Raw genomic sequence first — 25,332 nt, 5'->3', positions numbered from 1 at the left:
GTCGAGGGAGACTGTGGATACCGGAGGAGACGACTCGAGACCTGAGCCGACTAGGACGCTGCTGTGAAGATGAAACCCGAAGACAAGAAAATAAAACAAATCCCGTTTTTTTGGTTCCCGTCTATGTTCAAACGCCGCGTTGCTGAGCCCAATATGATAAAAACAAACTTCGCGTCGCCACGAATCAAGTGTGAAAAAAGTAAGAAAATCGGCACTCATTCAAATCAATGAGTGCATTCGTTCCCAAGAAAAAAGCCCTTCCCTTGAAATTTCCGCTTGCTGCTGGGAAGCAAGGGATGGCTCCGAGCCGTTGTGTATATGGTTTTCGACAGGAATGTGTATTAAAAAGTGTATTCGGAACGCATTAAGAGCCGGGAGTCATTCGGCTCCATGGCTGCTGAAAGTGATTAAAATGATGTCGTAATTAGAAAAGTCGCTTAGAGTCGAAGGGAAGACAGGCGGAAGAGTGAGAAGTGCGCGTCTGTAACAGTACAGTCGCAGTGTCGTGTCATCGCCGGACAGGCCTAACCGCCAGCGTGGCCCGGCTTTGGCGTGGTCGTCAGTCGCATTAGGTTGGGATACAGGTAGAGTTTATCCAACAATCCAAGCGAGATGGCCTCTTATGAAGGTCTGGGGCGGGGCGGGGGCTTGGGGCAGCCGGTTGTGTCGTAGGCTCCTCGGCCCATGTTAGAGGGTGTTGATGATCCTTCAATCATGTTGTCTGTTGTTGCGAGAATGTGTAAATGAGTGAGTTGTTGTTGCTTTTCAGATTGCTGCTGTGTTGCTGGTCAGTCATGCTGTGGGGGTGAATGGGGTGTGCAATGTGTATATGAAAAGGCGAAAGGGCTGTGGAAGTATATATAGGACAATGGAATGAAGAGAGGCAGACTGTTATTGGTATCTCAAAGGAAGACCAAGACAGACACCAGCGCGAAGACTTTGAAGTGATTTTGGTAAGCGATTTTGACTTACAAGGAATAATCGCTTTGGTGCGACAGAGTGTACAAAGGGTATTGAGCGATTGCGAGCGCAGATTGGCTAAAAGATTGAAGCGAAAGAGAAACAGAAAGCCGAATGGTATTCAAGATGCGAGCGTCACCAATATAATTGGAGCGTGTTTCGGACAGGTAAAGGAGTGGTGGTAGGTGATGGTTGAGTTTGGCGAGAGACGTCGGCACCAGAACGTTGGAATAGGCAACACGAGCGAGAGATGATGTCGCAGACGTATTGGTATTGTATTGTAGATGAACGAAGGGCGGACAGGTGCGTCTCTTGAGTGAGTGAGAGAAAGGGGGCTCGTTACCGGTGGATGTGAGAGAAAGTTATGCTTTTTGCGCAACAGCCCAAATAAGTAACAAGATCCAATAAGGGGAAACCTTTTTTTTTATTTGGGGTGACTCGAGCTTTGCTTTCTGTCAAGGGGGATGGGATGTATGGGGATGGGGATGGACGGATCGTTGCCGTAATACGGTAGCGTAGCGTAGCTTTCTCAGCTCGTAGTTGAGTTCAGGCACAAGGCACGCTGCAGTGGCGCCGGTCGGATGGTCGAATGAGTGTGGGTCAGACGAACGGGGCCGAATATTACGAAGGGGGTGTAACTAAGTAGGTAGGTATTTCCCTTCCTTTGCTGGTCCTGGCCTGGCCTGGGCTAGGTAGTTCGAGACTTTAGACTTGCTTCCAAGAGGTGATGTGACCTGATGGATGAGGCAAGGCGAGATGATGTTGCGGATGATTGAGTGAGTGTCCAGTTGTCAAGTTAGGCTAGTTTTATAACTAGTCGTCAAAGTCGTCGATATCGTTCGCTTAATTGTGAGTTATAAGCGTGTGTGTATGTGTAAGTGATTCACTCTCAGAGATGTAGAAGATGATCGAGCAGGAGGACACAAGTCTTGAGCTGACGAAGTGGGCGGCTGAGAGGACTTAAAAGGGAGTTTGTTCCAAAGGGAGACGTGAAGTGAAGTTCTGAATGGAGGAACCAAGTGCGAAGCAAGATGCTTTTGTACGGAGCACACCCGTCGGAGGAAGAAGCAATAGGGAAAATCTCAATACTCATCTATGACAAGGTGAGGCTTGCAGCGTAAAGCCAGACCAGGCAAGGGGTGTCCTCAATGTGCCGTTCAGTCAGTCAGTCAGTCAGTCAGTCAGTCAAATCAATCATTATTACCTGAGAATGAACCTCATCAAAAATTGCTGTGAAATTTCCCTAGTGGCCCACGCTCCAGGGGGCCAGGGGGGCGTACCAGAAGGGGGTGACAAAAAGCCATGAGCCACGTCCCCATCGTTCCAAAGCAAAAAAAGGAGGGAACAGAGCGATACCTGGCTGGACCATGTTTCATGGCTCTGCGTCCAGGGCCTGTGCATGTCTCGAGGGATCCGTCCATGGCTGATTAGGGTCAAAGAGAGAGCTCGGGCTTCCAAAACTCAGGGCGCGCTTCTCTCAACCTTCTCTCGCTTGCTATCAGCATGGGTTCTACCAGTAGTCCTTTCGGCATCCAGGGCCTTGCTCCCCAAGAAGCGCTGATCCGACCAGCACTCACCCATGTATTGGGCATGCATATTTCATGTACGGCACCCTCTGTACCTTGCAGTGTACATTCACTTGACAGCGACATTGACTCTCATTCTCGCCTCTCTAGGACACCCAGGCCACCGGGTCGCAGGGGGTCGGAAGCCGCTGGGATCTGCCTTTTGCTGCAAGGCGCGCAATGTCTCCGGGTGGTTGGAAAAGCGTCGCAACTTAGCCATGACCTCTCAGACCGTTTTCTCACACCCCAACTACAATGCGCTCACCACACCCCCAGATCCTCTTGTCCATCCCTTGGCAGGCACCCACATCCATCTTGCAGTAAACAGTGCTCTCCTTCTGTAACTGGGCACGTTAGAGCGTTAGCTTGTTGGTCGTGATGTTGACAGCCCGTTAGAGTCCGCTTCGAACCTAGGGCACAAAAAATTGGGTGTCTGTAACCCATGTTTGTTGCTTTATGTATAGCTCCCAGTAAACCATTTTCATCCAACGTCTTTTGCTAGGCAAGGCAGGTAGCCACGCGCACGCTGAAGTGGACGGGTAAGCCCTTCAAGGCATCGATGGTTTCCCGGCGCCCCGTAGTGGATCCGAAACTGGCCCCAATGCTATGCCCTTGGCTGTAAGGACAATCCACGACGGTGGTAATTGGGAGGAGATGCGACTGGCGTCAAGCTCAGCGTCAAAACGGTACTCCGGGCCGTGTTTCTGCACTGTGTATTACAGTCTTGCTAAATCATGGGGTACCTCTTCTAGTCAGGAACGAAGTTGTCGAATCGGCCTCCTCTTCCATGACATGGCCAGGGTCCTCCATTCTCTCGGTTCCCCCAGTACCCTTTCGTCGTAGCTCCAGACCCCGGCTTGATTGTTCCAGCAATTGCCATCCTGCCTGTTTGATTTCCTGTTGCAACCTGATGTTTGACTTGTTTCTTGTCCCTGCTTTCCTTCTGAGACAGTTAGACTCTGCGTCGTAGGGGCTACGGGAGTAAATTGTTGTAGACATGACACCAGTTGCATCGGACACCCTATTTCTTGACTTCTGTAATCTTTTGTAGGCTTCTGGTGCTTATAGAAGCGCCTCCGATAGAAGTTGATGGCCCTTTGAACAAGAAGGTCTTCATATCTCACACGCTCAGTGTCTCATCCTGTTGCGGCATATTAAAGCAATATCAGAACGCAGCAACATAATGCGTCAATGAGACCAATGACATCTTTAGGAGCGCTTAATTCTTCGACTCAGAAGTCATTTCATGAAGGAGTAGATAACTGGATCTCAGTATCGCAAACTCCTCATGAGAGCTAAAGTATCGTCGATGCGTATTGATAAATATCTTGTCAGATTGTACTAGGGGCGGCTCAGCTGGCTCTCTGATCACTGCCTGCTTTTCGAAGAATCTCAAGTCCTATGACATAGAATCCAGAGCTATAAATAGCCCACGCATGTTATGAGTGAATCCCATCACTGCATGTGAAACTACACTGAGGCCTTCCCACCCTTCTCGTTTGTTTCCGTGTATTGGCAATGATTCTTGTGACAGCTGTCATTTGGCAAAATGAAGTGGTCCTTACCTACAGAGTATATGACAGGGAGACCTGATCTCGAACCATGCGTGATCCAGAATTAGCGACTGACGATTGATTGATGGGCTTAGTCGTAGCCATGTGGTTCCGAAAGGGTGAGTTTCCATACCGGCCGGCTACCGAGCTTGAGTTTAGTTACCAGAGGACAAATTGTCATTAAGGCTATGTTCCTAGTTTAGTATGTGGTCGTCTTGGGTACCCAAGCTCTCGCAGGTTTCTTGCTTACGTGCGGAAAGCGCATAGTAGTTCAGAAACAAACAAAAACGGGAACGGTTGTCGTTAGAGTAGCCTCCTTGAGCCAGAACAGTTTATTGTCCTGTAAGATGGAAGTTCCTCAGCCCAAGGGCACTGCCGCTTCTCAAGCTCAAAATCATGCCGCCCCGCTATGATATCGGATGCCAATCCCAAGGACACGGAACCGCTGGGGCATCTCAGCTGACCAGTATCTTGGTTGAGCCTTGGGCTATCTGTGGCAACAGTGAACGTTGCACAGTGGTGGTACACACATAAGGTATGGATTAGAGACGCTCTGGTGAGTAACCATGACAGTATCTCTTGTTTGCCTCTGGGAATCCCAGTCTTGTGTTCGTTTGCGAAATTATCAAGAAAAAATTGAGCACAAAGGTAATAAAACTGTTTCACATTCAGCTGTTGCCAAATGAGACGTCGTAAAGTGCTTGAATCCATCTTTAGGAAACCCATGTGTCACGAGAAGCCCTATCCATGCGTGCTGTACTTAATACAACGGAAGTATTGCCGGGCTCGCCTAACAATGGGTCAACGTCTCTTAGATTGGCAGGTCGATGTTGTATGCCATATCACCGCAATTCGCCGAGAAGCCGTGTAAAGAATCGCCAGGCTCTTTATCAACAACTAACGATGAAGGTTTCGGTTTTTACAGCCGCAAGAAAGTAATCACGAGTATTGCGAAGCGTGTCGTGGGTTTTGTTGCAGCTCAATGTCGGGGAACTTGCTTTAGACACCTGCGATGAACTTCTGGAATGTCACACCTATAATTCTTGCGGCGATTTGTTTGAAGTCAAAGTGGGCCGATGGGGCTTTGTAGAAAGCTTCCAGAAGCCTGTCAACCAACGGAACTCCACAGCACAAAGCTATGCACTATTCTTTCCCACGGTGTCAACGGCGACATGCGGCGACTTAAGGCGTGTGATTTCTTGCAATATCTCCCATCAGTGGACTCTTTTGTAACCTAGGTCCACCTGACCGGGCAATTTTGTAAGCGTCCTCCTGTGGAGAGGTTGGTGGATTGGGATGAACTGCCAACTCCCGTGCTGCAAGTTCAGGGGTATCGCTGCACACATCCGAGTTAGCGTGACCAGCTACACGTTGTGGCGGTTTGCGCATTGCGGTAGCGCCGCATAGAAGCCCCAGAACTTCGATGTTCCTGCATTAGCCAAATTCCAAACGCCATTGACATTTGAAACAGGGGTCGTTTACTCCGTTCTGCTAAGCATCCCTATGGCGCATCACCAAGGATGATGGCCTTTCCCAATATCAGATTGTCCCAGTCGATCGGTTTGGGTAGGTACTCCCAAGCCGGACAAGGTATACTGCATGAATTTGAGGTGCTTTTGCATATCATGTGACAATTCCGGCCTGCAAATGTCAGCTGAAAGGATTCTGACCAACACTGGCAAAGCCCTCCACTCACCGTGTGGCCTCTCGATGCCTTCCTCTTAGATATCTTTGGAGCGAACAAATATCATGCGACGTAGGCAACCCGCCTGGTTTGAGATGAGCCCAGTTTCCGGTCCTTTTTTTTATCCGCCCCAGATTCGTTAAAGCAACCCTGGCTCAGGAGCTTGTTTGCCATATGTACCACTTTGTACAAATGATGATGAGGCGAGACCACCACACATGTATGAACATGACTATCGTGGCTCACGATGAAGCCGTAATCGTATGCTCAGACCAACTCGATGCCACAAGGAATGGTGCTATCGATTCATCCCATCACACTATCGCAACTGGCCTTGTCGAGCACAGCAGCTGCTTGTAGATCGGGCTGCCATGTCCAAGCCAGTGACATTTGGTACCAAACTATTGCAGCTAGCTAAGGGGGGAATGTCACCAGTATCTCAGCGGCTCAGCTTGTTGCTGTTGCTGATACCCAGTACGTACCCGCCGGGGACGAAGAGGAGATTAGGACCCTTCGTGGCCGCAATATGTGTAACAAAGTCCACCTATCGGATTCAAAGGATTTTCGCTTTGAAGACCACGCTAAACTGGAGGATCGCTTCTTGCCTTCCAGAAGCCTCAGCGAACAGTGTTGCAGATCAGAATTGGACTCTTGCTTGGGAAGACACCCCAACAGGAGCCTGCGCTGAATGTCATATGTGGCAGAGGTTTTCAGGGTAAAGCTGTGGGTGTCACTTCTTTGATCAACCAACCCTTCCACACCAACGCTGAGTACCTATCCGTAGTGCTACCCAAATATGCACCAACACTCTGCCGATGTGGCCCGCCTTGGTGACTGTCCATTTTCAACTTCTCTGTTGCCAGTTCAGACCTCTCTGCTACATTGAATCGTGTTCGTTGAGATGGCAGTATTCGTGTCACCGGGGAACCGCTTCCGCAATTGTAGTGCGTCCGTGCCGGATCCGCCAGGTAATTTCAAATTTTTCGTCCCAAACGTTCATAGTTCCTGGACTGTTTGTGTGGAGACATAAGAGAGGCCTCTCTTGACTAGACAAGGTAGGCAAGCTTCTGGAAGACCGATCTATGAAGCCAACGAGGATCGTTCGTTGTGGTGTGTGTGTCGTTCGTGCCGGGTATGCTCCCCGAACGATAGACCAAGCAAGCCACGAGTCAAGCTTCTGATGGGATGGATGCCAAGATCCATCGCCTTCCGCCCGCCGCGCTCTCCAATGTTGATCTTTATCAAGATAGTAACTGCCGTGCCCAACCGCACCAGCTCTTGGGTACAGGTCTAAAAGGGTCCCTGATCAGGTGCCTCATTTCATCCATGAGTCGTAATAGTCTTGTCGTTGATTGCAAAGAGCCAGAGCCTCAATAATCTGACTCGAACAGGCTGACCCCTAACACTCTATCATGGCGACTTCTCAATCCGGGGAAGCATCTTACGCGGCGCGACGTCTCCAGAACCGCTGTCAGGCGGTTATTTCAGCCGCTCAATCAAACGATGGTATACCGGGTAAGTGTTCGTTGTAGCTCAGGTAACGTAGAGCCAACTATTGCAAATAGTAGCCTTTTTTACTTCATCTGAAAGAGGATGACATGCAGTGCCTTAGTAACAGGACGTTTGTCATACCTTACATTGTCAACATTTGTCTGCAGTGTGGTGGGAAGGTGTACTTGGTTTTCATCTCTAGGGAGCAGGTACCTTAGTGATAGAAAGGAAGGCAGCGTCTAAACTCGCTGTTTAGGGTAGCTTGAATTTAAACGTGTTTAGAGATTAACCGTTTTTGATAATGGTTTACTCCCCGTGCCATCAATTTGGTTCATTTGAACTTTGGAGTCTTCCATATAGAACTCAGCTATCTGTTTTGGGTGTATACGTCCTGTTTATTCTGGTCTATTGCATGGTTCGAAAGGTTGCGTTTATCTGGACTTGATAAGATAGTTGCGCGTAGGTATAACAAGCTACCTCAAAATATGGACGCCCTGATGTGCAATCATTAGGCCTTTTACAAGAACGCGATTATCGGATAATTGCCCGCCACTACATAGCGATGATACAAAGAGTGTTGCATAAGTGTGAAAACGAAGACATCGGTGTTGACGGAGAGTTTTGTAAATAGTACAATACCTTACCTCATTGAGCCGTTTGGGGGACAGAGAAAGTCCACTGGTCCTCCATACCGGTACCTACTAAGGTAGACCGCTGTAACACGGCCGCACCACTGAAACTCAGGTCCGCTCCTATCACTCCCCGACGGGCTCCAAATCAGGCAAGTTACTATTCCACAAGCCACAACTCCAGCCTCACCTCCACCCCGCTATCGCTGACGCAGCTTGAACGTCCACCCAAGCCGACACCGATCGAGCTTCCAGTCCATACAGGAATACTCCCAGTACCTTGAGTCACACGCAAAATCACCGACACCAATTGACAATACCGAATAACAGGATGTCAATTATACAGCAGCATACGAGCGCGACGCTCGGTGACTCATGGCGCACCATCAACATCGACGCCCTAAACGAAGACTCCAGCGTCAACTTCGACACCTCGACTCTGCATCCCCCACAGCCCGAGATCGATGAGGCGGAAGTGCGCCAACTTTCTGGGCAGATCAGGCAGCTTTTGAGAGGCGGTGATGCTGAGGGAGCTTTGAGGGGCAGCTTGGAGACCCCAGTATACAACGGAACGGATGCAGCCAAGGTATGCCAGCAGAGAGTTGAGATGAGGCAGCGTACATTGGCCTGCGCACGTGGAATCTAACATGAGGTTTCTTCTTAGGACGCTCATCTGCACACTATCATTGAGGTCCTCCAGTCGATTAAGGCAAGCGACATGTCCCCCTTACTGAAGAGCATCTATGGATCTGAGGGCGGCTCTGAGTGCCTGGATGTCCTGATGAAGTATATGTACGTTTGATGATGGAACGGGTAGATAAGTGCGCAAAACTAACGATGTGATAGCTACAAAGGAATGGCTACGGTTCACCCTGGAACAGCTTCGCGATCACCAAACAAGGTTACACCTCAATCGACGGGAGGTTTCAGCCAGATCGGCGGGCGACCTGGCTCGAATGAGCCCGCCACTGCAGCTATGAGTGTGCTCCTGAGCTGGCACGAGAAGGTCGTTGAGGTCGCTGGTCTGGGGTGCATCGGCCGAACAATGACCGACTGGCGAAAGGTTTAGGACCCATAGACGTGTTCACGATGATGAGCGGTCAAGAATACATAGAATCATGGATCCAGTTCATAACCTGCAGAGTGAACCTCCGTCCGCGGAACGCAACTCTGATGTTACATTATTTACATTATTCAAATCATCTGCCCTCTATTTTTGCTCCAAGACATCCTTCAAGTTTATGTCACCGCTTCCTCTGGTAAGAGGTTGTGGCTGGTTTTCACCTTCGCGCCATCCGATCATATATATGATTCTGAAAGTTGCGGGAATAGATCCATCTGGGTTACCGTGAAGTTCCTTATAGATGGCATCGCCAGCGAGGAGAACATCACGGGAAATAGCACCCATCTCCCTTCCGAGGACAGCATTGCCCTCGCCCATGGCCTGAAGGTCCTGCATCAAAGCAAACGTGTCAGGATAATCAACGATGATATCATCGATATCAACAGTCAACATCTTGAAGCCAGCTTTCTGAAGCAGACCGCCTATATCCTTGACATCAGCCAAAGGAGAGACACGAGGAGACATGCCACCTCGTCTTTCTGTCTCTGCCAGCTGTAGTGAGGTTCTCAACTCGAATAGTGTGTCCCCACCAAGCATAGCGCCGATGAAAGGAGAGTCAGGTTTGAGGACATTGTTGATCTGAGTGAGAATACCGGGTAGATCGTTGATCCAATGGAGACTCAATGAGCTCATCACTAGGTCAAAAGAAGCGGGCTCGAAAGGGATCGTTTCTTCGTCATCCACAACTGTCCGTGTGATTTTAAGCTTATTGTTGAACTCATGATCAGCATCACGGTGAAGCAGTGAATGAGATGAATCAGCAGCAACCAATTCGTCAATACGAGTTGCCAGTGGTGGTGACTCAGGTGTGTTAGGGTCAGGATCAGGATTCTCCTGGACCAAAGCTCGTGCGATGTTGCATGAATTTGCGCCGAGATCCAACACTCGAGGAAATCTGCGTTTGATGTCCTATTGGTATGTGAGAAGCGAGTGTTGCTTCAAGAAGACAGGTACTTACTAGAAGTCTTTCTGATACTCGAATCGCAACCTCATCCTTGAGGTAATCAGCTTCCCGGCTTTGTTCAGAGTTGACACCAGCTCGCTCCTTTTGTAACCATTTTGTGTGGCGATTGAAAACCTGGAAACGAGGTGCTCCAGCAGCTTGAACAGCATAAAATCGTTGATTTGAGATGTGATGATAGAGACTGGCTGGCTGTGACAAACTCCGTAGACTACAGCGCATTGTCAATCGTGAAACCGTGCAGGATGACATGGCGAACTATATAGAATCAAGCTGTCCTTGAGCTTGAAAAAGAATGTGAAGTTTGTTTATGTATAACGATAACCCTCGAGTATTGATGCAATTGAAGTCATGATGAATTTGATAGCTCTATGGAAGCACTCTACTGGCTGCAGTGTTAAAGTGAACGAAGCACGGACCATGCGTAACCATGAGCGGTTAAACCCTTTCTGGCCGTTATTGCACCCGTAGGAGGCAGGAGGCAGGAGGCAGGAGGCAGGAGGCTAGAAGTTACTGGCCTGGGTATGGGATGACAGATGAACACGCTTCTCACCTCCTCTTCCGCCAATTTTGCTGTTAATAAACATATATTCCTTTTCTTCTTGAGCCCTTCTGTGTCGTTCATTGCAGGGACTCTCTAGTGCTCTCTCATCAGCGACACGCTTACAATACAATCCCCTCTCGCCTGTCGTAGCCCTTGTCATCCCCCGACTCATCCGTTCCCTAGCCCACGGGCCTCTTCCGCAACTCCTAACTAAACCATTAGGCCGCACCAACAGAGCACCGCCCACCACCGCATCTCCATCCGCATCTTCAGTCTAGCTCGTCCCTCCAGCGAGCAATCTCCCATCACATCGACATACAATCGATGTCTGGCGCGTGAGCCGTCTGGACAATCCGAGCCGACTATGCGATTCTTGCGATAAGGCACGACCATACCCTGTCTTGGAGATATTTGACATCACCTTCTACTGTACGAATCCATCTAAGCCGAACCCCCCCGTTTCGTTCTAAAAATCAGGGGTCTTCAGCAACTTGACCGCACGAATACCTTTGCATACCACCGCCCAAAATGTCGAGCTCAGGCACAGGCTTTCTCGGCCGCTCGAGTAGCAGCAATGCTAATATGCGAGGATTGGTTCAGTTCATTGCTGATCTCAGAAATGCGAGAGCGCGTGAACTCGAGGAAAAGCGAATCAATAAGGAGCTGGCCAATATTCGACAGAAGTTCAAGGACGGCAGTCTCAGCGGTTACCACAAGAAGAAATATGTCTGCAAGTTGCTATATATTTACATCCTGGGCTGGAATGTCGATTTTGGACACCTCGAGGCTGTGAATCTGATCTCAGCAAACAAATACTCGGAGAAGCAGATCGGTTATCTGGCTATGACACTATTTCTTCACGAAAAGCACGAGCTTTTGCACCTTGTCGTCAACAGCATCCGCAAGGACCTACTCGACCATAATGAGCTTTTCAATTGTCTTGCTCTTCATGCGATCGCCAATGTTGGAAGTAGAGAGATGGGCGAAGCCCTGAATGGAGAGGTGCATAGACTCCTGATTTCTCCGTATGCGCTCATACCCCTTTAGTGCGAAGGAACCATACTGACCGCTGTTACGCAGTACTTCAAAATCGTTTGTCAAGAAGAAGGCCGCTCTGACGCTCCTCCGATTATACCGCAAGCACCCAGATATCGTATCGCCGCAATGGGCGGAGCGCATTATCCACCTCATGGATGACTCTGACCTCGGCGTTGCACTGTCGGTCACATCGCTGGTCATGACACTAGCCCAAGATAATCTAGAGCAGTACAAGGGAGCGTATGCCAAAGCAGCAGCTCGTCTGAAGCGAATTCTTATCGACGGCGAATATACCACCGATTACCTTTACTACAAAGTCCCCTGCCCCTGGCTGCAGATCAAGTTACTTCGTCTTCTGCAATACTTTCCACCTGCAGGTAAGTGTGGTAGCGCAATTGCACAGGAAGCAGTTACTGATACAATGTTCAGAGGACACTCATGTTCGGGAAATGATCCGCGAGTCCCTGCAAAAGATTCTGAACCTAGCCATGGAGACCAATAAGAACGTTCAACAAAACAACGCTCAAAACGCCGTACTCTTTGAAGCCATCAACCTTATTATCCACCTAGACACTGAACATGGCCTGATGAAGCAAATTTCAACGAGACTGGGCAAATTTATCCAGAGCCGGGAGACCAACGTCAGATATCTGGGCTTGGAAGCTATGACACATCTGGCTGCACGCGCTGAAACTCTGGACCCCATCAAGCAACACCAGGAAATCATTCTTGGCTCGCTCAAAGATCGAGATATCAGTGTTCGTCGCAAGGGTCTGGACTTACTCTACAGCATGTGTGACGCCACAAACGCCCAAGTCATCGTTGGTGAGCTACTGCACTACCTACAGAATGCCGACTTTGCTATCCGAGAAGAAATGGTCCTTAAGATTGCCATTCTTACGGAAAAGTACGCTACTGATGTGCAGTGGTACGTTGATATCTCCCTCCGACTTATCGCCATGGCTGGAGACCACGTCAGCGATGAGGTGTGGCAGCGAGTTATTCAAATTGTGACGAACAACGAGGAGCTACAGGTTTACGCAGCTCAGAATGCGCTACAATATGTCAAGGGCGACCACTGCCACGAGACTCTGGTCAAGATTGGCGCCTATATTTTGGGAGAGTTTGGTCATTTGGTTGCTGACCAGCCTCGCTGCAGTCCTATTGAGCAGTTTATGGCTCTTCAGGGCAAGCTGACGGCATGCTCTTCGAGTACCCGTGCCATGATTCTCTCGTGTTTTGTCAAATATGTCAACTTGTTCCCGGAAATCAAGCCTCAGCTTATTCACGTGTTTGAGTTTCACAGCCACAACCTGGACTCCGAGCTTCAGCAGAGAGCTTGTGAATACTTAACCCTTGTGAATATGCCAACGGATGACCTCCTCCGAACAGTTTGCGATGAGATGCCTCCTTTCCCTGAACGACAGTCTGCACTTCTCTCAAGACTACACCAGAAACATGCTAATACGAGCGACCGAAGGACCTGGGTGGTGGGAGGAAAGGATGCCAATGCGGACGCTCGGGAACTTAGCATGGGTACTGGAGCACTCAAGAGGACTTTCAGCTCGAACGCCCCACTGAACGGCAAACCGAATGGCCAGGCTGCAACTGGTACAAACGGTCATAGCAATGGAGTTGCCGATTTGGCTGGGCTCGATCTCAACGCACCCACACCATCTGAGCCAAAGATGCTCAAGGCCCCTAACTTGGCCAGTGCGGCTCATTTGTCACCCGGATGGGAGCAAGGATTTAACAGACTTCTTGTTAGATCAGACGGCGTTCTATACGAAGACGGCCAGTTACAGATCGGTGTTCGATCAGAATATCGTGGCCAGATGGCTTGCTTGATCACATATTTTAAGAACAAGACACCAGCAACTATCAGTTCTTTCACAACGACATTGGATCTGGACGAGAACGAAAAAGAGAACCTTACCTGGGACGTCAAGAACCTCCCTGATAGTACCATTGTGCAAGGTGGACAGTCCCAGCAAGTTGTTATGTTCGAAGCAAAGAAGATTTTCGAGAAGAGTCCGACTGTACGCATCAGCTACCTGGCTGGTGCACTACAGGCTCTCACTCTGAAACTTCCCGTGTCTATACACAAATTCATGGATCCGGCAGAGTTGACTGCTGAGGACTTTTTCAAGAGATGGAAGCAGATTGGTGGTGCCCCACGGGAGGCGCAGGCCATTTTCGGAGTCAGTGGTAAGGGCGACAGAGAAATCACAGAGAGCTTCGTTACAAAGACAGTGGAGGGCTTCAGATGGCGTGTGCTGGACATGGTTGACCCCAACCCCAAGAACGTTGTTGGTGCGAGCGTGCTCCACACATCTCAAGGAGGCAAGTTTGGTTGTCTTATGAGACTGGAACCAAACTACGGACAACAGGTAGGCGAAGCCATTCCGCTTCAGATGTTGCATATTCTAACTGTTCAACAGATGATTCGATTAACTGTCCGTGCCACAGATGATTCCGTGCCAGCGGTCTTGCTAAAGTATATGCAAGAACGCCTTGCTGCAGGAATCTCAACGGGACCGGATCGGTTCGAGCCGCCCTCACGGGAGCATATTTCGGACTCTTTCCGTAATGTGATGGTGACTTGATGGGAGAACATGATGTTTATCTTCTATATATTCGCCGGACAGGAGTTGTTATAATACCACAGAAGCATATGGGCGTTGGGGAACTAGCATGAAATCGGAGGAAGCGCTCAATTAAAGCCAATAGTTCATTGGCTGAAAAGTTGCCTGCGTCTATCCTCCTTGTATAGTCCCTCTTTACCGCACAAGGCGATGAAAGCTGTGCGGAGTGATCTGATCAAGGAGGATGCAGTTGTTACATACCACGATCTCTCATTGTAAATTGAATGAATATGATACAAAGAAAGATGTTATCAAGCGGTGAAGGCGATGGAGCAGATGTTGGTACATTGGAGCGCCCCATTAAGTCGAAGAAAGTGGGCATGAATGAGGTTGACTTTGCCTTAATTCGCTACTTACTCCTTGATCTTTGCATCGGCCTTAGCTGGCCTCTGCCCGAAAATAGTGCTGCCTACACGGACCTCACTACTTCCCAGGCGAATTGCACCTTCAAAATCCTCACTCATACCCATGCTCAACTCCAGGCTATCCTTATCCAAATTCAGCTCCTTAGCCACAAGGTCTAGCTGCTCCTTGAGAGTCACAAAGTCCTCATTCTCAGTCTCAGTGGTAGTGGCTTTGCTGCGAGCAATAGCCCCGATGGTCATGAGACCGAGGAAACGGAGGCTGGGGCATTTCTCAATGACTTCACGGCATAGAGCGATTGTCTCTTCACCGGGGGCACAGCCAGACTTGGCTTCCTCTCCGGATGTGTTGACTTGCACATGGACACCAATCTTGTCGAGATTAGGGTGTGAAGAAAGAAGATTTGTGCGGGCAGTATTGAGAAGTTGGGCCTTCTTGGAAGTATCTATGCTTGAGACACAGAAGAGATTGGGGATCTTTCCCAGGGACTTGCAATGGCCTAACATATCATATTAGTATGCATGGTTCCCTGGATATGAGTCAGGCCTCTTACTAGACTGGAGACCACCGATAAAATGCCACTGAATAGTTTTCGGAAGCATAGCTGCTTTTTGAGTCAACTCTTGAGAATAGTTCTCGCCAAAGTGAGTATGGGAAGTTGGAGCCCGATGAAGTGCTAGAATATCATTTGCAGGCTTGAGCTTTGAGACAGCGACAAGTCGGACCTGATATAGATGTAAGCCAGGGTATATTCATCGATGTTTGAATATGAGAGTGAGAGTGAGTGTCATGCATACATTTCGACCGTCTGCTACGGCAGCAATACGCTCTTTGACAGAATTGATCTGAGAAACAAGTGCCTGAGCCCTTGAGGGATCAATCTTCATTTCTTCTTGAGAATCACTCATGTTATGAACGAGGTTTTGTAAGTCTGTTGCTAACAGAGTGGTGATTGTTGTAAGTGGGCAATTGATTTTGGGTGACCCGGGTTATCATCGGTTAGGTCATGCATTCAGTGCCAACGACCCCAAAGTGGCCACCATGGCTCAGTCAGAAACCATACCCCTTGTGACTTCTAAACCACTTTTATAACGACAAATATTCATAAAATCGAGATATTAGAGAGGACCCTATGCATATAAGGCTTATCGGAGATGGCTACTGATCTGAAAACTGGCCGCCGAAGGGCTACCAGCAGCGCAGCTACAAGACCAGGACACACGAGACGAAAGTCAAGAGCTGTTATCCAGCCAAAGTCAACACATACATCAGATGAATTCCTACAAGACTTTCTAGACCCTACATTTGATCCCGCAACTTTCCTCAACTCAACCCTTCCTCCACTGCAGCAGCGCCCTATACCCGGCCGGACCGGAGATGTCGCACCGCTCGCTGAGCTGTCCACACAAGCTCAGACTCTTATTTCACAACTTAACGCCCAGACTTCACGGCTGTCAACTACTCTTACGCATCTTACTGATGATATTCTGAGAAGCGGGAGTCGTTTGGCTTATGAGGTGGAGCTACTACGAGGCGAGACATTGAGTCTCCAGGAGACTATGAATGAGACGCTTCATGACGACATCAAGAAGTTTGTTCCCGAAGGATTGCAAGAAGCCATTGAGGCAAAGAATGCCGCAGCGGCGGCTGCTAAAGAAGATCGGAGTGCGGCACCGTCGACAACTGCTGCAGCTGTTGCCAACAATGGAGCCAATCCAGACGACCCTGAATTCATCAGACAGTTACAAACATTGACTCTTGTGCGAGAACGCCTGGACTCAGTTATTAAGACATTCGGTGATGCCATGGAATTCGTCTTTCCACCATCAGAGATCTCGGTCAGCTCCGGTTTCCTCTCAGTATCAGCACCCGAACCAGGTTCAGCACAGCAAAGCTCTGAGGAAAAAGGCAAGGAAGTACTCAAGAACATCAGAAACGAGATATCAGATCTACTGAACAAGTCTGACGACCCTGTTCAAGGCATTGAGAAAGCGGCACAGAGAATTGAACAACTCAAGGAGCTTAACCGTGTATGGAAGGACACAGCAGAGGAGAAGGGACGAAATAAGTTTATAGAGAGTCTTGCCAAGACGGTTGAAGACAAGCATCGGGATCTAATGAAGGAAATCGAGCAGACAAAGGAGAAGACTAAAGTGGAATCACGGTCACGGAAAGGCAGTGTCACTAGAGATGCTGCAGCGACTGTGGTAGAGGACACAAAGGCACCGGGTGGGTTTGGACTGATTAGCCAGTTGCACAAGCTTCGAGGAGGTCTGTGAACCAATGATAGAACTCTCATACTGAAAGCTACTTATGTATAAAATCTATTGTTTCCAGTGTTCCTCTGAACGTATCAATTGTCACTGTTAAAGGTTAAGTACCTTAAGCTCTGTGGCTGGCCGTGTAAGCACAGTATCTCGCACTACGACCGTACAGCCAATCACTCCACTGACTGGGTCGCATGACAAGATCGGCCCGGGGCACTATTTTCCTACACTGCCGTTTGCAGTAGGCGGTGAGGCCACTAACAAGCGCCCCGGCGAGGTCATGCCTCTCTGGGCCTCTGTCTCTCCCAGTTTGAGCCGAGACAATAGAAACACTTCCCTGGTTGCTCGCTCTACTTCCACTGCTCACATTGTTCTAACATTGCGTTGCATTACACTGGCACTGACGCTGGCAATTGTTCGTTTGCCTGCTCTATTCTACTTTTACCAACTTGTTGTGGAGTAGGCGCCCTCTGATTCTATTTGTCTTGGCCATCTCGTTCACTTGCACTCAGCTCTTCTATCCCAAGTTGCATGGACTCTTTACTCTCCCAACCCTTACAACCTCAGCCTTGAACCCATAATCACGAAGATAGCACGGCTCTCAGCTCAGCCTTCTGAATTCTGTTCTTGAAGCCTACAGAAGCTTTTTTGTCAATATCAGACGCCACTTACACACAACCGCAACTATTTGCAATGGCCGCCAACGAAGCAGCGGCCCTTGCAAACATGGCCAACCGAATCGACCGACGCTCTCCTGCTCCCGCCTCCCAGTCCAAAAGAGATCGCAAGCGACAGGCTCTCATAGAGAGACTCTCTAGTATGACCGATAAGTTCCATCGGGAAAGGGACATGACATATCGCGATCAGCTCCAGAAGATACAGTTCGACATCAATCTCGTACAGCGCTTCGACCCTTACGATCCAAAAGTCCTTGAGGTCGTCTCTGAACTCCAGAAGGAACATACCAACACACAAGGACCTCCGGTCAACGCCGAAGATGCTCGAAGCCTGCTTGACATGGCTGGCATCCGATTCTCTGACTTCGTTGACGAAGTCGAGGATTTGGTAGAAATTCGTGACTTTCAGCTGGCGCAGTCAAAAGTAAAAAAACCTTCCCACGCCACACGGCCAAGTAACTTGCTAACCATCTATCCAAAACAGAATGAATATGACCGACGGCGAGAAGAATATAGAAACACTTACGATTACAAGGTCGAGACCGCTAAGCGTGAGCACCGAGCCCTTACCAGCACCCTTCGAGATCGATTGGTCAATACCCTCACCCACAAGAAGAACCGGTTAAACCGCGAAAAAGAGGTTTTGGAGATTAATGATTCCAATGCCTTGCTACTCAACCCCAATCAGTTCAGCTTGACCAATCCTGCGAGCCCTGGTGGCCCCCATGGAAAGCGAGCCACACGTCTGCGCAAGGACGCCGACGATCTGCAGATGTATTCCGACAACAAGAAGCGGAAGCGAAACGCCGGCGATGACGACGGCTCACCTGCCCCGACACGACGAGCCCTCGACAACCACAACACGACACCTCTGTGGCAGTCTGAGAAGGCTCGTGCTGCTGCTAAGCAGAACGGACCTATCTACAGCATTGACAAGCTTTTCACCGATAAGGAGCTGTCGCTCAATTATAACACTGCTGCCCTTGCTGCGCATCAGTACATTCTTCGCAACCGTGTCAGTGGCGGCGGCTCTCCCGAAGACAGCGATTCCGGCAACGGTGAAGCCAACGGCGACCAGGACGCCGATTCTCAGCCTTCTGCCCCAGCTATGGAGCGCTCCGTCTCGCACGCTACCCGTAGCACTCGTGGCGGTAATTTACTTGACGACAAGATTTTGGGTCTTGAAGGTATCACCAATTTCGAAGTTCACAACTTGGATATCCTCCACGCCCACGAACCCCCCAAGATGCCTCCTCCGGTCCCCCAGCAATATCTCAAGCCCTACCCTCGTACAGCGGACCAGAACTTCCCTGTACCTCTGTCAAATGACGATATCACCTCTGATCTTACGATCATGGGTTTCTTCAAGCAATACGACGCAGCACACAAGCCTGGAGCTCACCTTGATCGCCCAACTGGAATGCGCCGGGTTCTCGCTGCTGTATCAATACCTTACCAGCATTCACGATATGTCGCCTTTACTAGCGCGCCTAGAGAAGACCCAGAATTTGTTCGCGATTCATTGGGTCTACCAGCTCTCAGCAGCCTTCGGGATCAGCCAAGCCCAGCACATGCTGGTGCAGCTACTTCAGTAGCAGCTCTGTCCAGCGCCGCAGTGCCTATGAGTCGCCAGAGCAGTGCCGGCGGAGTTGCCATGAGCCGCCAAGGTAGCAGCAGTACGCGTGGCAAGGGACGTAAGAACTAGAGATTCTCGCGGCGCAAATGACTTCCTCTTATAGTATTGCAAGCGCGGCGCAAGGGCGTAGCATCGATTTGGCTTACGGCGGCATCTGATTCCATGGAAGACCAAAAGACTACAGCAGCAGACGGTTTGGGGTCTGTTGAATGGGCTCATCAAGCTGGGATGAGTTTTACTCAAGGCTTGTGGATGAAGAAACGGGCTGAATCATCAGCAATGGATATGTTTTCACTTTTTTTCTAGCGGACTGAGACTCGATGAATAGAACTAGAAATGTCATGCTTGTTATCAAATTGACTGCGACTGGATCAACACATGATAATATCATAAACTCCAATGCCATGCTCTCTCTTTTCCCCTTCCAAGCAACGCGGCTTCAAGGGCCGAATACCAATGCGCGCACCTCGATACTCTCACGACCTTCCGCCTCAGCTCGGGTCCTGGGATCTTCAAAAGCAGTATGCGGCACACGGCCCTTGATACTAGATCCCGGCTTGAGAGACTCGCTATCGAAGCACTCCAGCAACAGCCTCTCGCTGCCCATCATGCCACTGAGGTAGTACCACTTCTGCTCGGGGTTATGCTGAATCGCTGCAGTCCAACCGCGGTACCCATCTGGGTATCGGTGCTCAACAGGGATGACGTCGTCGTCTTCGACAGAAGCAGAGGATGCAACAGCCAGAGGAAAAGACTCAAGGGGCCTCTTATTCAGAGGCCGCCAGACATTGATGAGACGATAGCGACGCTTGAGGAGCTCATCTGCCTCCTCTGGGAAGTATCTGCGAACTCGCTGGGCTACAGCCGCAGCTGTCTGATCAATGTGTACACGAGTCACGGGCGCACGAGTAGCATTGGGTGTTTGACGACGAATAGTGTGATCAAAGAAGAAGACCCTGTTAGAGCCAGGAACATTGTTGAGGAGAAGTTGTTCGAGCTCGGGGTAGTAGTTCTCCTTGATAGAATCATCATCAACGAAGTCGATCTCGCTGGAGGGCGGAACGTCTTGGATGACTTGGAAAGCATCACGGTCTAGATGATACTCGGATTCATGACCACGTATGTCGTGTATGACAGTTGGTTGAGGGTTATCTGTGAAGTTGCGCTGAGGAAGACCCTTGGGAGGAGTATCGACGTGGTTATAGGGAGTTGAATTGTCGGAGGGAGGATTGAAGAAGTTCAAAGTTGCAGTGACGTCGCCACGAGGAATAGTTGAAGAGACAGCCATCGTCAAGACTTATACGTCCAAATGTATGAAACGGACCGAAGACAGAGACGGAAGGGATATCGGAGAAACTGATGCGAGTTTGCACAATAGCGAGAATGGCAGAGATATCAAATGTGATGATTTAAATTGATTGTTGAATCAATGGAGATGCTCTCTGCAATAAGTTGCTTCCTATTCAGCTCTTTATACTTTTGATCTGCACTTAGAGATGTTACCATCATAACATATGGATTTCAAATCAAAAGCGAGCTCACTTCACCATCTCAAACCATAATCGGCCATGAGGCCGTATGTGCTTGAGCACGCCATTCCAAGATGCACAACCGTTGGCTGGAGGTCAATTGACATCCATGGCCTCAAGGGCGTACAGTCGATTTGATTAGTAAAGGGTTTTGATTACTGTACACAGCTTGTTTGTTAATTGTCCTACCAACCTTATTAGGTACTATAGTTGAGAGAACCAATGAGAATTTTAGGGCGAGTACATCGGGAATTATACGGGTTTGTTAGCGTTGGGATAGATTGGCTAGTACAATGGCGTCCAGACATATGAGTGTGCTAACGTTGAAAGAAAAGCATTTCGCTTGGTGAATGATGACGGCGAAACTTGATTTGTGCACGGCCGTCTTACTGTATACGAGATAGATAAGTACATACTTAGATATGGACATAGATCTACAGTGGCAGTAAGCAGAAACTCATCATCCTGGGCCAATTGCTAAATTTAGCCCCTTTTGCTCCATCGCTTGGTGGCCTAATTTGCAACTTGAATCCCCCTTTCATTTCTGAAACGCGTGGAAATACTCTTCGCTAAATGGTATCTGCAAGGCTATCACACTCTTAAACTGTCTTAAACTGGAATACCGTTGCCCTCAAAGAGATTTCTTCAGCCTTGGCTCATTTGTCCGTCTCGTCCGTTGCCCCGTTGGACCAGCCAGTTCATGTCTCAAATCTCATCCTTCAGGCTCACTTACTCTTGTCTCTGTTTACCCCCAATTCTCACATGAGACGAAACACGAAACAGCAAAATCGGCCAAGTATGTAAAAGACGTGACATGCTAAAATAACTCACGGCCAACAAAAAACTTGAAGAGATGAACTCGAAATGCCGTCAACTGCCTCTGTCAACAACTCTCCTCCGGCTCCGAGTCCGGCCCAGACTCAGCCTCCACCTCAGCCCGGCGCATCGGGGGCCGGATCCGCTGCGCCTCCGACCACGAGCCCGGGCCTTCCGGACCGTAGCGTTTCCGAGAACACGGTAGAGGATGCTTACGTTGACTTTGTTTTCTTTTGCAACCCGGCAGTGCCGCTCTCTACAGACACGACAAGTCTGAGAGAGGCGTTCCGTAATCCTCCTCGCAGCGGCGGCAAGTCCTTCAGCACATTCGCCATCTATGAACTCGTCCGCAAGTTTTACAACAGCGAGATCCGGACATGGACAGAATTGACTACAAGGCTTGGTGTCGAGCCCCCAGACCCTAACAAGGAGGAGAGTGCCCAGAAAGTTGCACAGTATGGCGTGAGACTAAAGGTATGTGATGTAGAGCCACCCAAACTCTAGGTTTACCCACTAAAGACTGGTCTAGAAGTGGATGAATTCCATGCACGTCAAGGCTTTCTTCGAGTATCTGATGGACATCCCGAATGATTACTGGACAAGGATCCCCACTGACAGTAACCCTACGAGCCAGCCTATCCGCGATGGTGTGGCTATCGAGGATGACATGGCTCTGAGGGCTCTTTTCCCACACATACGGCCAAAGAGAGGTAGGAAGCGTCCCGTCGACGATGACACAGCCACTTCTCCCGCTCAGAGATCTCACCTCGCACCGTCATCAGCTGTTGAGGCCGTAAGCGGTCCTATGTCAATGTCATTATCAGCAGATCCCACGAGGCTAAGCGCTGCACCATGGACTCCGAGTGATGCTTCTCAGCAGACGCCCCTATTTCGCTGGCCGCAGTCTGCTATTACACCGAACTCGAGGAAGTCTTTCTGGGACGACGCTCTTGAGCCACAGTCTGCTATTGCACCATCCAAGCCGAGACTTACTACGCAGCGGAGAGGGCCTAAGAATGTGTCTTCTGCCTGGAGACCCGGAGTTCCCAACGGTGGTGTCAAACCACGAGGACGGCCACCGATGAACAGAACTCCTATAGATGCTTCTCTGCCTCCGTTTTCTTCCACGACCACCATAACAGCCCCTGAGGAACTCGTAGCCCCCATTTGTACTCCGCCAGTCTCAGCTCCCGGGGCAGCTAGTGGACAGTCAGAGAATAGTTTCTCGATCCCCTCGATAACATCACAGCCGCATCCTACCCCTGCTCCACCGAGGCCTTCTCGCCCGAGTATATCTTTACAAGTCCCCGAAAGACCATCAGGCAGTGTTAGACTTGCAACTCCTCCCCCAGTCGTGGTCATCAACGGCCCCGGTGAAACTCAGGCTCCTCCTCCACATACATACGTCGGAACATCATCGAACTTTGCAAGAGCTACGAACGAAGTGACTATGTCACGACAGCATCAAGCTGAGGATATAATGTCACAACAAAAAGACGTTCCAAGGTTGTATTTCGAGAGGCTTGAAGAACGTACCAATGTGGATGAGGTTATCGGTTATATGATGCGCAGTCTCTTCGGGGCAAATTGGCTCGATGCTGAAGGAAATCCAACACATACATGCTCAACGACTGAAGCGATGGCGATCGTCAACTCGATTCTCGAAGACTTGTACAGAAAGGCAGCATCACCAGACATGTTCTTGATCAACCTAGCTGCCATGACAGGAGGCGGGTACCTCCTAGCCGGGACGACGAAACTCAAACGCGTTGGCGTGCAAGACGGTACGATGAAGTATACTTGTGAATGGATATACGGCCTAGGTCATATCAGGGGCCAGTATCAGATGGAAATTGCTGTTCCGGTGGAGATGCTTGAGGATTCCAAAGAACCGAGTCCCGAAGCTATGTCTGCGGAATCAGCATCCAAATTATCAGCGGATGAGTGGCAGGCCAAGTATGAGAAGCTGCTTGAAGAGTTGGATAAGAAGGATAAGACGTTTATGGATCTGAGGATGAAGGTGACAGACATTCTGAGGGGTGTGCCTAAGAAATGATGCTTTGTTGTGGAATACTGTCAAGATTTGTAATGGCGTGCATTGTTGAGCGGAGTTATTCAGTTGTTTCTTTGTCCAGGGCATATAGGGATGGTGTTGCTTCTTTTGGTTGATACTCTGCGAATTGGTGCATATTTGTATATAGTCGCTTATATTGGTTGGGTATTGTTTACCTATTGAGAATAATATGTGGTCACCTTGGAAATTGGTTTCCAAATAGCGGTGAATGTGAGCCTCGATACAACGTAGTTGTGTGTATTCTGGGTACACAAGATGTAAGATGGTGTCACTAAACATTTACGAGAGCCTTGTTTGGTATATAATATTCGGATCTTTCGGAGGTTTCACTATCCTAATTGAGATAAAGGCGAGGAAATCGCATCGGCGACTCCGAGAATGTGTAAGCATGCTACACGATACATAGCTATTGCATAGTACTACTACAGTGGTATTTTCTCGCACGTGAGGGCCTCTCTGGTAGGTGTGGATGGTTGATGTTACGATCGCACGATTGGACAGATTTACGAGCGGAGGGATCTCAGAAACCATGGGGAATCTGGGGATCGCACAAGGGCATATCGGATACATATCATGCCTAGTTAGGGCCGATGAGCTGGGATTCTCTGGGGAAAATGCGAGAGAAAAAAGGGTATCGAGATAAGAGTCTGTGGTGTTGGTGGAGATGAGGCTACCTTGGGGACGTCCACTCACGATGCAGGGAATTCTGCTGCCTTGAGCTGAAGAAGAAGCCAAGCAGCCCGAGAGAGCAGCAGATGAGGTCATTTTTGGAATATCGGGGTGATTGGGAACTCTAGACGAAGAACCGTTTCATTCAATGGCATTTTTCAGATCAAGAGAGTAGAAACAATGAAAAATGATAGCACAGCCGTTGGATTACATGTAGCATCACGTGTAACCCTCAGGCGTTACGCTTAAGTCGGAGCCGGTTCGGAGTGTTTAAGAACGGATAAGCCAAAACGGTTAACCGAATAAGCAATGCGATCGATGTAGATCCATGCTGTTCCCAAGACCCGAGGAATCCTTCACGACAGAACCGAGTGATATTCCCTACCTCTCTTGCATCCGGAGGATTCGATGTGTGTGATTGCGCAGATCATTGACTGCTATAGACAGTTCTCCCTGGAAATTATAAGATCCTTGATCTCCATTGTCTTGGATCATGAAAAACAACACCTCCAACTTTTTAAGTTGTCATTTTGGGTTTGATCATGAGACATGCATGGTACCTTATGATTACATGCGGTGTTGGTTACAGCAACATGCTATTTGACTCTGACTTGTCTCTCGGAACAAAAGTTCGGCATGTCAAGTAGGGTTGCAGAGAGGCGGCACAGAGGCTGAAAGGATGGAGGGATGTCAGACAGTTTGGACTGTGACGGCGGAACGAGACCAGGGGGCCTTGCCTGAAGATGTTCTGTCAAGGCGATGGGCCAGGACAGGAGTTTATATTAAACATATTGGCTTTGAGCCATCAGAAAACAGTGTTCTCGGATGTCAGTTCAACTTTGTACATTGTTACAGGAAGTGAAACTCAATAAGACACAGACAGACCAACAGAGCTCGGTGTGTCACTTGGTCTAAGAGAGATATGCAATGCTGTATCTGACATGAGGTAAACATGGGACATCAGACTCTCCACAAGAAGAAGAGGCGAGAAGGAGATGCACTTGAAGATACAGGTTCCTTGGCAAATCAGTCTCAATAAGAGAATTGCCAATGTTTCTTGAAGCTGATAGATAATCCCTGCATATAACGAACCAAAGTCAAGACCCTT

General features: G+C 49.2%; 9 protein-coding genes across 9 annotated transcripts; 6 read left to right on the top strand and 3 right to left on the bottom strand.

Annotated features, from left to right (window-relative positions):
• Positions 1-2,463: 2,463 nt before the first annotated feature.
• On the top strand, positions 2,464-2,869 carry FSUBG_6439 (uncharacterized protein; the record flags this gene model as incomplete). The annotated part of the gene is made up of 2 exons (XM_036684637.1): positions 2,464-2,563; positions 2,607-2,869. The coding sequence occupies 2 exons, from the start codon at positions 2,464-2,466 to the stop codon at positions 2,867-2,869; spliced, it is 363 nt and encodes a 120-aa protein (XP_036538008.1).
• Positions 2,870-8,213: 5,344 nt separating this feature from the next.
• Positions 8,214-8,951, top strand: FSUBG_6438 (subunit of the Arp2 3 complex ARC15; the record flags this gene model as incomplete). Its single annotated transcript, XM_036684636.1, has 3 exons — positions 8,214-8,468; positions 8,547-8,674; positions 8,729-8,951. The coding sequence occupies 3 exons, from the start codon at positions 8,214-8,216 to the stop codon at positions 8,949-8,951; spliced, it is 606 nt and encodes a 201-aa protein (XP_036538007.1).
• A 141-nt stretch (positions 8,952-9,092) lies between these two features.
• Positions 9,093-10,188, bottom strand: FSUBG_6437 (methyltransferase; the record flags this gene model as incomplete). The annotated part of the gene is made up of 2 exons (XM_036684635.1): positions 9,093-9,914; positions 9,964-10,188. 2 exons carry the CDS (start codon positions 10,186-10,188, stop codon positions 9,093-9,095), a joined length of 1,047 nt encoding a protein of 348 aa, XP_036538006.1.
• An 850-nt stretch (positions 10,189-11,038) lies between these two features.
• Positions 11,039-14,154, top strand: FSUBG_6436 (ap-2 complex subunit alpha-2; the record flags this gene model as incomplete). Its single annotated transcript, XM_036684634.1, has 4 exons — positions 11,039-11,535; positions 11,591-11,925; positions 11,978-13,938; positions 13,990-14,154. 4 exons carry the CDS (start codon positions 11,039-11,041, stop codon positions 14,152-14,154), a joined length of 2,958 nt encoding a protein of 985 aa, XP_036538005.1.
• A 392-nt stretch (positions 14,155-14,546) lies between these two features.
• FSUBG_6435 (unspecific racemase) lies at positions 14,547-15,443 on the bottom strand (the record flags this gene model as incomplete). Its single annotated transcript, XM_036684633.1, has 3 exons — positions 14,547-15,055; positions 15,110-15,281; positions 15,354-15,443. The coding sequence occupies 3 exons, from the start codon at positions 15,441-15,443 to the stop codon at positions 14,547-14,549; spliced, it is 771 nt and encodes a 256-aa protein (XP_036538004.1).
• A 267-nt stretch (positions 15,444-15,710) lies between these two features.
• On the top strand, positions 15,711-16,835 carry FSUBG_6434 (uncharacterized protein; the record flags this gene model as incomplete). Its single annotated transcript, XM_036684632.1, has 1 exon — positions 15,711-16,835. The coding sequence occupies one exon, from the start codon at positions 15,711-15,713 to the stop codon at positions 16,833-16,835; it is 1,125 nt and encodes a 374-aa protein (XP_036538003.1).
• A 681-nt stretch (positions 16,836-17,516) lies between these two features.
• On the top strand, positions 17,517-19,205 carry FSUBG_6433 (nif-specific regulatory; the record flags this gene model as incomplete). Its single annotated transcript, XM_036684631.1, has 1 exon — positions 17,517-19,205. The coding sequence occupies one exon, from the start codon at positions 17,517-17,519 to the stop codon at positions 19,203-19,205; it is 1,689 nt and encodes a 562-aa protein (XP_036538002.1).
• Positions 19,206-19,575: 370 nt separating this feature from the next.
• Positions 19,576-20,424, bottom strand: FSUBG_6432 (7alpha-cephem-methoxylase P8 chain; the record flags this gene model as incomplete). Its single annotated transcript, XM_036684630.1, has 1 exon — positions 19,576-20,424. The coding sequence occupies one exon, from the start codon at positions 20,422-20,424 to the stop codon at positions 19,576-19,578; it is 849 nt and encodes a 282-aa protein (XP_036538001.1).
• A 1,105-nt stretch (positions 20,425-21,529) lies between these two features.
• Positions 21,530-23,537, top strand: FSUBG_6431 (ARS-binding 2; the record flags this gene model as incomplete). Its single annotated transcript, XM_036684629.1, has 2 exons — positions 21,530-21,955; positions 22,011-23,537. 2 exons carry the CDS (start codon positions 21,530-21,532, stop codon positions 23,535-23,537), a joined length of 1,953 nt encoding a protein of 650 aa, XP_036538000.1.
• Positions 23,538-25,332: the final 1,795 nt, after the last annotated feature.

The sequence above is a fragment of the Fusarium subglutinans genome (genome assembly GCF_013396075.1).
Source record: "Fusarium subglutinans strain NRRL 66333 chromosome Unknown NRRL66333_c0000067, whole genome shotgun sequence".
In the NCBI taxonomy this organism is placed as follows: Eukaryota; Fungi; Ascomycota; class Sordariomycetes; order Hypocreales; family Nectriaceae; genus Fusarium; species Fusarium subglutinans.
The sequence above is the reverse complement of the archived record's forward strand: the minus strand, read 5'-3'. Positions and strand labels throughout refer to the sequence as shown.